This window comes from Dromaius novaehollandiae, unplaced genomic scaffold (genome assembly GCF_036370855.1).
Source record: "Dromaius novaehollandiae isolate bDroNov1 unplaced genomic scaffold, bDroNov1.hap1 HAP1_SCAFFOLD_27, whole genome shotgun sequence".
In the NCBI taxonomy this organism is placed as follows: Eukaryota; Metazoa; Chordata; class Aves; order Casuariiformes; family Dromaiidae; genus Dromaius; species Dromaius novaehollandiae.
Genome location: NW_026991415.1, coordinates 4,273,509 through 4,284,956, shown reverse-complemented (window position 1 = coordinate 4,284,956; position 11,448 = coordinate 4,273,509). Strand labels below are relative to the sequence as shown.

At 51.1% G+C, this 11,448-nt stretch overlaps 1 protein-coding gene across 1 annotated transcript; it reads left to right on the top strand.

Annotated features, from left to right (window-relative positions):
* The first annotated feature begins 9,338 nt into the window (after nt 1-9,338).
* LOC135326327 (olfactory receptor 14A16-like) lies at nt 9,339-10,298 on the top strand. The gene has a single exon (XM_064504208.1). It carries the CDS (start codon nt 9,339-9,341, stop codon nt 10,296-10,298), a length of 960 nt encoding a protein of 319 aa, XP_064360278.1.
* The last annotated feature ends 1,150 nt before the right edge of the window (nt 10,299-11,448 follow it).

Sequence of the window (11,448 nt, the reverse complement as noted above, 5' to 3'; positions counted from 1 at the left end):
GCCTCGTTTGTGGTGAGCACGCATCACTGGCTCATATGGCAGTGCTTGTAATGTCCAGGCCCTTCTCCTCAGTCACTCCTCTGCCAGTCAGGTCTCTGCACATGTTGTTCCACCCTGCTGATGAGCCTTTCAAACAGGACAGGATGCGGGGCATTCCCCTGCATACCCCACCTTTACCTGGCTTCCCGGTAAAGCATGAGCCATTCATGAAAACCCTCGGAACTCCATCATCCAACCAGCTTTTTTCCCATCTGGACATCTACTGCAAATCCACTACTCTCCTGTCCTCCACAAGAGCAGGTCTTCTACCAGAGAAGGAAATCAGGTGGTTTAGGAGTGATTTACCTTCTGTAAATCCATGCTGACTGTTCCCAGGCACCTTCTTCATGTGCCTAGAAATGTGGTCAGAGAGCACTGGCTCCAGGACACACTCCTCATCAGAGTGAGGCTGAATGGCCTGCAGCTCCCAGGTTGTCCTTCTGGACTTTTTTGAAGATGGGCACAGCGTATTCCTTCTTCTGCTGATTGGGACGTCCCCTGCTCGCCACAACCTTTCAAAGATGGTAAAGAGCAGCCCTGCTCTGTCAGTGTCCATGGATGCCGGCCATCCAGTCCCATAGATTTCTATGGGCTGAGTTCTAGAGACTTGGGCACTGTGTGTTGGTTTTCTCCTCAGGTCTCCTAATTCTAGGCACAACAGCTAAGGAGACCTTGTTGGTGAAGATGGAAGCCAGGAAGGACTTGACTTGCCCAGACCTATCTATAACCTCTTTTACAAGAATCCCTGCCCCTTTCAGCAGGGAGCCCACATCTCCTTGTTTATTCTTTTATTACTACTGAAGCAGTAGCAGCTCTTCCTCCTTTCCTTCACATCCCCTGCACGTGTGTCTATCCAGGGGACCTTTGGCTTCCTGAACACCATCCCTACTTTGCTGGACAATGTTTCTAAATTCCTCCTTTGCAGCCTCTCCCTTCTTCCCCTTTGTGTATGCTGCCTCACTGCCTTGGAGCTCCCGTGGGAGCTCCCTGTTTAGCCAAGCTGGGCTCCAGAGACGTCTACTAATTTTACAAACTGTTCATTTGGAGCATTCTTGTGGCTGACAGGTGCTGTCCCTAATTACCTGCTGGCTTTCCTGAGCTCTGCTGCCCTTCAGAGCTGCCTCCCTTGGTCCATCCCATGCAAGAGCTCCATACATCCAAGCTGCCTCTCCACACATAGGGCATGCCCCTCCTGATGTTCCCTGGTGGTCTCTCCTGAAGAACTTGCATTCTGTCACTGAAGGACTCCATCATGCGAGTGATCCCACCACATCTCTGCTATTCCAACCATGTGGCACTCCTGTGACAGCTTGTGCATCTCCATTTACTCCTGCCTGCACCCCAGGCTGCATGTCTTTCCATATGTGTTGGCTTCAGCACCTCAGCTGTGGCACCGACCAAAGATTTGTTACAGGGAAACATGGTACCAAGGACCTCATGTATGCGAAGACTTTGACTGCAAGTGGTGACATGCTGGCATGGCTAGCAGGTGGCAATGTAATGGTGAAAGGTGGTTGCCACTGAGAAAGTAAACCCTGCAGTGCCCAAGGCCAGGGAGAAACAGAGCTGGGCCATGCAGGAATGGCAGGAGAGAGACTTGCTCCCTGAGCTGACTCTGTGGCATCATTGGGCCTCTGACAAACTTCTTGAACCAATCTCCAGGAAGGACAAGGTGCAACTGAAGAAGGCCCTGGGCCTGGGCAGCCTGTGATCCAGACGCCCTGAGGTCACCATTTGCCTTGTCCCTGGTTAAATCATCTGGTGGGGTAAAAAGATGTTCAGGGGGAGGACAGCTGGAAGGGTCTGAGAGTACTGAGACTAGAAGAGAGACCTTGGTGTGATGGGCCTCCCATTTATGCAGCACACTTGGATGCAGACAGTACAGACTTTGCCTAAAGGCAGTGTTGGAGATTCATTTGTTTGGGCACAGGTAGGGAACCCAAGATGTCCTGGGGTGCTTGCCCAGCAGCAACTCCAAAGGGGCATGGTTTTCCTTTAGGCCCCATGCTGTATCTGCTAGAGACATGTGGTTGTGCTGGACAGCCCAGGCATCCAACATGGCCCTGCAGGCCCATTTCTATGTCATTAAATCAAGTGTCTGCACTGAATTACATTAGCTGTTTGTCTTTGTAACATTGGAATTTTCATATGTCTCAGCTTCATAGTGAGTGGGGCTCTAGTTGTAGTAGGCACCTAGTGTCATTTCAGATGGCCAAGGCAATTCCCCACCTGGCTTCCACCTGATGCTCTAGGAGGATGCAGGTCTCACAGCTGTTCCATCAGAGCAAGTAGAGACTGGCACATGCCTGGGACCACCTCTGTCTCTTCAACTGTCACTAGGTGTTTGTGTGTGAGCAAATGACTCCCACCCTCCATCTCCAGTGATTATAACCAGAGCTTAGACAGGGAGCTCCCATGCAGACCGCTATGTTGTGCTCACTTCAGTTTTGGCAAGGGGAATCCCACCTCCTGTGTGTGGAGTTCATGGGAAGAATCTGAATCCCACTGCATCCCGGGGGCTTCTAAACCAGCATCTGATGTCCGGATTGACTCATCTGAATCAACACCTGAACCATGTGTCAGTGAGCTCCCTTCTTGTCCCTGTCTAGGTGTCCTGCCTAGTGAAGAGATGTGAATCGAGGCTTCCAGTGTGGGACATTTCCACCTATCATAGATAGCCATCCTCTGATGAAATAAACTGCAATGTTGGAATCAGTTTCTCTGCACTCTTTAGAAAAGGACTATAGGTGATTATTTTAGTTTATTGCAGTGAACATTTCCCAGGAGGAGGGAGCACAAGGGACAGAGACATTCAGGCCTTCAGCTGGGCCTCTGCTCCTGAGTGGGGCCAGGCTCCTGGGATGGAGGGAGCTCATGGCAACCTGGCAGCACTGCCCAGACACAGCTGTGTGCAGGAGCAGCTCCTCTGCCAAGAGCAGCAGGGCTGCGGGCACTGCCTGCTGCTGCTGACATGAGCTGAGAGAGGGCAGAGAGAAGTGGAAGGCAGTGTGGAGTGGGAGGACAGAGGAGAGCTGCTTGTGGGAGAAATCTTCACAGCCCTTGACACGGTAAGTATCTGACCTCTAACCTGATCCGCCTTGACCAAGGGAAAGTCTTCCTTTCTGCAGACTTTCTCTCTTGTCTCCAGGGTCTGAGATTCCTGAGGACTGCCCTTAGCAGTAGAGACTGAAGCAAAGGCGGCAGTCAGTTACTCTGCCTTCTCCGTACCCTGCGTCACCAGGGCACCCACCCCATTCAGCAGCGGGCCCACATTTTCCCTAGCCTTCCTTTTGCTACTGATGTATTTGAAGAAGCCCTTCTTGTTGTCCTTGACATCCCTTGCTGAATTGAATTCCAAATGGGCCTTGGCCTTCCTCTGTTCGCTGCCTCTGTTAGCTGCACTCTCAGCTGTTAGCTGCACTCTTTAAACTTTACAGTTCCTTGTGTTCTTATCTTTCTTTGCTTTATTGTCCTTTTTTTTAATATACTGGTCTTTTGGGGGGATTTTTTTTTCCTTTGGAAAGGAAAGCGATTTTCAGAACTGAGGTGGGAATGCAGTGACAGTGTCATGGACATCTGGTGCCATTGCAGGTGCCCTGCTCCCCTCTGCCCAGCCTCCATCTGCAGCTCCAAGGAGCTATGGTCTCCTGCAGGTGAGAGCTGTGAGAGCTGCCAGGCCCTGACCAGTGCCCCACATGCACCGAGGCTTCTCCAAGCACCTCTGGGTGCTTGTGGTTAGACACTTGAGTTCTGCCTGGAAAGCCGAAGAACTGTTTTCAACATTTAAAAAAATATGAACATGCTTGCATCAGCTAAAATGACTGAATAATTTTAATACAAATGTCAGTGTTTCCCGTGATGAAATAATGGAAATTTTCAGGAAGGGTATTACAGGAAGGGTATTTCAGGAAGGGTGTGAATAGCCTCTGTTGGAGGCTCTCAGCCTTGGCAGTCCCCTAGGCTGTCTTCACCACAGGCTGTCCTGTGCTGTGCTGCACCTGTGTCTCTTTCCCAACAGCCTGTAGACACCCAACCTGCTTCCTCACCTTGCTTTCACCTTGTGATCTCCCCACCTTTACTCATGTCTCTCTGATGTCTCACGCTTTTTCTCAAAACACAAAGCCAGAGGTTGATCACAGACCCTCTCTGTAGCACCTGTAGCACCACACATCTCCTTTTCCTGATGTTACATCTGAACCCTACAAGCTGCAGTTTGTGGCTGTTTCCCCTTATCGTGCTGTTTCCCACTACCAAGAAAAGCTCCATCATCTCTGAAACTACCCTTTAAGCAGTCATAGGGTTCTGCTCTACTGCCCTTCACCTCCACTCCAGCAGGATGAAGAAGCCCAAGGCCCTCAACCTCTCCCTACGGATGCGGTTATTCCCCTCTAGGTGCAGGACTTGATGCCTCCATGCAAACCTCCATGAGGTGTCTGTTGTCTGAATCCCCCAAGTTTCTCAAGACCCTTCTGGACTGAAGCTCCTCTCTGTCAAAAACAGAACCAAACAAAATGAAACAAAACAAAGCAGTGCCACTGGGGAAAGGTTAAGCAGGGGTGGGCTGGTTGTATAGGAGGGGATCAGGATGGTAAAAGACACAAACTTGGAGGGGGTGGGAAGGAAATTAAAAGTGAAACAAACGCTTGATCAGGGCTCTTTGGGGATTCCTGCCAAAAAGCCTTGTATCGGAACACATCTGACTGGAGGAGGACAATAAAGCTGATCTACTTCCACTGTCACAGGAGACCTTTGTGTTTTCCTCGACATCAAAGAGCGAAGACCCAGAGGGGGAAAAATCACAGAACTCCTTCAGGGTGGAAGGGACCTCAGGAGGTCTCTAGCCCAATCTCCTTGCTCACAGCAGGGTCAGCTCTGGGGTCAGATGAGGTTGCTCTGGCCTTGATTCAGCCTGGCCTTGGAAACCTCCAAGGGAGGAGACTGCACAGCCTCTCTGAGCAACGCGCTCCAATGCTTGACCATCCTCTTAGTGGCAAAGCTTTTCCTTGTCCACTGCTTGAACATCTCTTCTTTCAACTTATGCCCATTGCCTCTTGTCCTGCCGCCATGCACCCTGGTGAAGACCCTGGCTCCATCATCTTGATGACCTCCTTGTAGCCACTGGAAGGCTGTTATGAGGTCTCTCCAAAGCCATCTCTTCTCCAGGTTGAACAAGCCCCATTTCCTCACAGAGGAATTGCTCCAGCTCCCTGATTATCTGGAGGATCCTCCACCAAACTCGTTCCCAGTTATCAACCCCTTTCTTTTTCTGGGGACCCAAAGATAGATGCAGTATACATGGTCTAATGAATACTGACTCAAGAGGGGATCATCATGCCCCTCAACCTCCTGGTTGTGCTCCTGGTCATACAGAGCAAATAGCAAGTGGCAATGCAATGGTGAAAGGAGGTTCCCACGAAGAGAGCAAACCCTGCAATGCCCAAGGCCAGGGAGAAACAGAGCTGGGCCGTGCAGAAATGGCAGGAGAGGGATTTGCTGCCTGAACTGACTTTGCAGCACCTTGGGCCCTGTGGCGGGGTTGAAATGATCTCCAGGAAGGACAAGATGCCAGGGAAGGCGTTCCTGGGCCTGGACAGCCTGTGATCCAGCCACCGTGGATCCAGCCACCTCATTAGCACAGTCCCTGCTCATATCATCTGAGGGTGAGAAGAAGTTCAGGAGGAGGAAAGCTAGAAGTGTTTGAGAGTTCAGAGACTAGAGTGGAGACCTTGGTGTGATGTGCCTCTCATTCATGCAGCATGCTTGGATGTAGATGGGATAGACTTTGCCTCAAGGCAGCTGTGGGATTCAGATATTTGAGCAGAGGTAGGGAACCCAAGGTGCCCTGGAGCCCTTGCCACTCCAGAAGAGCATGGTTTTCCTGTAGGTCCCCTGCTGTATCTGCTAGAGACATGTGGTTTTGCTGGACACGCCATGCATCGGACATGGCCCTACGTATAGCCTATCTTTATGCCACTGAATCCAGTGTCTGCACTGAATTACATTAGCTGTTTGCACTGTACGGATCTGCTTGTGTCTCAGCACCAGAGTGAGTGAAGCTTTAGTTGTAGTAGTAGGCCTCTAGTGTCATTGGAGATGGCCAAGGAAATTCCTCACGTAGCCGCCACCTGATGCTCTAGAAGGATGCAGGTTCCTCCTCCAGAGCAAGCAGACACTGGCACATGCCTTGGACCACCTCTGTCCCTTCAGCTGTCACCAAGGGTTCGCGTGGGATCAACTGCCTGCCATCCTCCACCTCCAGTTATTATAATGGTAGGATCTTGTGTGCAGACATCTGTGTTGTGTGCACTTCAGCTTGGGCAAGGGGAATCCCACCTCGTGTGTGTTTGTGGAGTTCACAGGAGTTTGCTGAATCCCACTCCAGACGAGGGGTTTTTCACCTGGCATGAAATGCCCAGATTGACTCATTGGAATCAATGCCTGAACGCTGGGTAAATGACCTCCCTTCTTGTCCCTGTCTACGTGTCCTGCCTAGTTGAGACCGGAACAGGGCCTTCCAGAGGGGGACATTTAAACCTCTTGTAGATAACCCTCCTCTGATGAGACAAAGTACAGTCCTGGAATCAGTGTCTCTTCAGTGTTTAGAGAGGGACCATCAGTGATTATTTTAGTCTACTTTAGTGAGCATTTCCCAGGAGGAGGAGTACAAAGGACAAACAAAATCACACCTTCAGCTGGGCTACTGTTCCCAAGTGGGGCCAGGCTAATGAAACAGGAGGAGCTCATGGCAACCTGGCAGCACTGAGACAGTTGTGTGCAGGAGCAGCTCCTCTGCCAAGAGCAGCAGGGCTGCGGGCACTGCCTGCTGCTGCTGACATGAGCTGAGAGAAGGCAGAGAGAAGTGCAAGGCAGTGTGGAGTGGGAGGACAGAGGAGAGCTCACTGTGGAAGAAACCTTCACAGCCTTTGACACGGTGAGTCTCTGGCTGCAGGGCAATGCTACGGAGGTTCCTGGAGGGGTCTTCTACAGCTATCCCATCGCATGACTGTCTTTTTAAGGATCCCACTCAGAGTAGGATGAGATGCTTCAGAGCAGAGATTCCCAGCCACAACATCAGATTGACAGGGCAGCCTGTTACCTTTCTCAGGAATGGTTGTGGCATATGAAGCTGGGCTGTGCACACAGGTCTGCCCAGGGCTGTAATTCAGAGCAGTGTCCCTGTGCTCCCGGGTGCTGTGTGCCTGGGGCAGTGACTCTGCTGTCTGCAAGGGTCAGCACTCAGCCTGCCCAGGAAACTCCCTACTGCACTGTGGGGAGAAGCTCTGGGTGGGAAGTGTGCCCCTCATCAGGACAGGTTCATTCTCCTGTTGAGAGGGTGCTGCCTGGTTCAGGGCTGCTCACAGCTCTAGCTTATGCATAGGACATTTCTGAGGAGTCTTTTTAGAGGAAAGTGAAGAAAAGGCTACTTGAAAGGGAAGGAGCTTTCCTCTCAATGTCTGCACTTTCAATTTCCAGATTTTGGAAGGGAGAAAAAAGCTTTGGTAAGGAATTGCAACTCCCAAACCTTCCCTCTCAGGGATCAGTAGGTCTGAGAAACCTCAGTAAGCTGCTTCACTCCCACCTCTGCCTACAGACAGCACCAGCATCACCTTCTCTGCGCTAGTCAAGGTTTGTGTCACCTGCTGCTTAGGACCTGCAAACACAGAGGTGCCCCTGGCCTGTGCCCTGTCCCGGAAGGTTTCAATAGGGCAGAACTGAGCACACAGAGGATGACCGGGAAAAGATGCTGGGACAGAGAAAGAGCTGCCAGCAGGGACTGTTCCAGGCAGCAGAGATGTGCAGGGAATGAGAGGGAACTGCTAACAGAATCACAATGAGAGGATGGATTTGGGCAAGTCATGGTCAGTCCCTCTGATACAGACTCTTCCTCTGAGCAAGCCCCTCATGTCTCTTCTTCCACCCAGCAGAGCCTCTGCCCTGACAGCCATGGAGTCCAGGGCATGAGCTGCCTCCTCAGCAGCCAGCCCTCTGGCAGAGGAGAGGGGCATCTCTCCTGCCACAAAGGGAGCGATTGCCCTGCAATGTCACTGTCTGTGAGGCCACATGCCCAGCTGGGTAAGGTAAAGGCTTTCCCAAGTGCCCCTCTGTCTTTCTCTCTCCTTGCCTCCTTTGGCACCAGGATCACAATGTTGCTCCTTTTTTTCCCTCCTGTCCATGCTGCTCATGTTCTTCTCTCGGGCTCCCTGGGGTAGGGGGGCGGGGTTCAGCTGCAGTTCAGACATCAGCACTGTGAGTTGGGCAACAGAGGAGTCTGCATGGAAATGAGCTTTCCCCAGCCCCCTTCTAACCTGTGGAGCTCCAGGAAATGCAGACTGTGGGGTTGGGAATTGAGCTGACTGTCCCTTAAGGAGAGCCCATCTTCAGTCCTAATGGTCCTTTGACCATTTCCTTGTGGTGTCCTGTCAGGCTTTGAGCTGCCCCCTAGAAAGGCACAGCTGTCTCAAAGCATCTCTGTGATATCTGAGAGACCCATGAAGAAGCTGCAGAGATGCTGAGAGTATGGACATGGTGGTGGGAGGCTGTATATGAGCATCTGAAAAGAGCCCTGTGTGTCCTTGGCTAGAAGGGGAGTGTGGAGACCTTCCTCAGGTGCCCTGAGAAAGGGTGAGAAGGTTGGAGACCTGCACTTAGAAACTGCACTCCTCTGCTCTCTGCAGTGGATAGTTTCTTTTCAGGGCAACATCATCCTTCACTCAAACAGCTCCGAGCACAGGACAGCTGGGAACAAGGCTAATAGACAGACAAGATGTCCTCACTCTGCAGTAGGTAACAATGAATCTGATCTTCTCAGGACTCACAGTAGAAATGCTGATAATTTATTTCTGCCTTTAAGGAACACTCCCCAGGGGTGACAAGGACATCTCAAAGAAAATAAACCTTATTTTAGAATCCCTAAAACTCTGTTCCTCAAGTATCATTAATTAGAACTGAGAGTGAAGATGCTGAAAAGCCTTTCCACAAGGCAAGTGGATTACATTTGACTTTTTGTGAAATTGTGAATGTCAGAGCTAGTTATCGCCATTCCTACTACTGTACAGCAGGACAGACTCCTCTGGAGCTCATCGGCAGAGGTCCCTGCTCCTCACAGCAGCACAGTAAGCCAGTGCAAAGTGGAGCTCAAGAAAGGCAGCTGCACAGAGATCCTCTAGGTAAAGAGAGAGGCAATGTGGGGGATGGTATGAGAACTGAAATATTTGGGGGCTTTTTTGCTTGAAAAGTCTCTCCTAATGTCTCAATGTCTTTTCCTCCCTGGACAGTCCCCCATGCCTGGAGATAGCAAAATGTCCAACAGAAGTTCCATCAATGAGTTCCTCCTCTGGGGGTTCGCGGACACACGGGAGCTGCAGCTCTTGCACTTCTCGCTCTTCCTGGGCATCTACCTGGCTGCCCTCCTGGGAAATGGCCTCATCATCACAGCCGTAGCCTGCGACCACCGCCTCCACACCCCCATGTACTTCTTCCTCCTCAACCTCTCCATCCTCGACCTTGGCTGCATCTCCACCACTGTTCCCAAATCCATGGCCAATTCCCTGCAGAACACCAGGGCCATTTCCTACTTGGGATGTGCTGCTCAAGTCTTCCTGTTTGTCTTCTTGTTAGCAGGAGAGTATTCTCTTCTCACTGTCATGGCCTATGACCGCTACGTTGCTATCTGCAAACCCTTGCACTACGGGACCATCATGGGCAGCAGAGCTTGTATCAAAATGGCAGCAGCTGCCTGGGCCAGTGGTCTTCTCTATGCTGTGCTGCACACTGCTAATACATTTTCAATACCACTCTGCCAAGGCAACACAGTGGACCAGTTCTTCTGTGAAGTTCCCCAGATCCTCAAGCTCTCCTGCTCAGACTCCTACATAAGGGAAGTTGGGGTAATTGTGGTTAATACCTGTTTAGGATTTGGGTGTTTTGTTTTCATTGTGCTGTCCTACGTGCAGATCTTCACAGTCATTCTGAGGATCCCCTCTGAGCAGGGCCAGCACAAAGCCTTTTCCATGTGCCTCCCTCACCTGTCCGTGGTCTCCCTGTTTATCAGCACTATCATGTTTGCCTACCTGAAGCCCCCCTCCATCTCCTCCCCAGCTCTGGATCTGGTGGTGGCTGTTCTGTACGCGGTGGTGCCTCCAACAGTGAACCCCCTCCTCTACAGCATGAGGAACAAGGAGCTCCAAGATGCCCTGAGGAAAGTGCTTTCATGGACATTTTTCAGTAGTGGTAACATTGCCATTGGTCTCCACAAATGACTCCCACTGTATCCCTTACCAGGACTGTGTGCTGTTTGTTCACTTTAGTTTTATGATTACTATTATTATTACTATCAGTAGTAGTATTTGTTATCATATTGCTACACAAATACTTGGATTCATTCCACCTTTACTGAGCCTGCTCTCTCTCACCTGGTGCCCATGTAAAACTGAGTCAGAGCTGACTCCCCCACAGTATCTCTGTAATAAAGTCGGTTCTTCCTGGTGCAGTGCCTGAAGGCTGGGCTTCCTCCAAAGCTGGTGTCAAGAACAGTCCCAGGGAAATCATGCCAAAATGGGCTGCTGCTGATGGGGTTCTCCATGGGTCGAAGAGCAAAAAGCTCATAATCATGTAACGATCTCTTAGAGACCAAGGGCTGGATTTAGGACTCACCCATCGGTGTCCAGTGACAGTGGAGGGGATGAATGGTCACCAGTTTGCATACCAAGAGCTGTCCCACATGTTAGGGCCCAGTGTCAGATGCCTGTCCTTCTGGAGGGGAAGCTGGAGCTGCCAGGAGAGCCCAGGGGATCTGCTGGGACAGTGTGTGCCTGGCATGGGCAGTGAGGGGAGCCTCACAAAGGCAGAGATCCTCCAAGGTGGAGTCACCTAAAGGTAAAGTGCTAAACCCAGGTATCTGTGGGCAAAGGAGGACTCTGCAATCCCAGGAGAGGCAGTGAAGACTCAGCTGTCACGCGGAAGGGAGATTGGAGAGTGATTCAAGTCACCCTCTGTGAAATACCAGGGGCAGGATCTGGAAGTGCACCTGGACACAACTAGCACCCTTGGAAATGCTCCATGAGAACAGGGGAGGGGTGTGGGAATGGCCAGCAGGATCAGAGGAGGTTTGGGGAGAGATGGAAAGAAAGTGGAACTGGGTTTGAAAGTGTCTTGGAGAGAAAAAAGCTGACATTTAATCCAAGACAATGTTCAGAGTGTGGGTACAATAAAGTGAGCTCACAGTGCACAGCCAGAAGCCCTCGTTGTCCTGGCCCTCCACATGGCCTGGGAAGTGGCTGAAGAAGGATTAATGCTCCCCACCCTCCCAGCTCATCATGACATTGTCTATCCTGATGGGTGGCACCAAAAAGAAGCCTGGGACTCTTTGTCAGAGCTTGCGTTGAAAGAAGCTGGACCTGGGAGCTACAT

Bases quoted from the DNA above. Each gene is read 5' to 3' on its own strand.
- LOC135326327 (XM_064504208.1), top strand. From the start codon at position 9,339: ATGTCCAACAGAAGTTCCATCAATGAGTTCCTCCTCTGGGGGTTCGCG.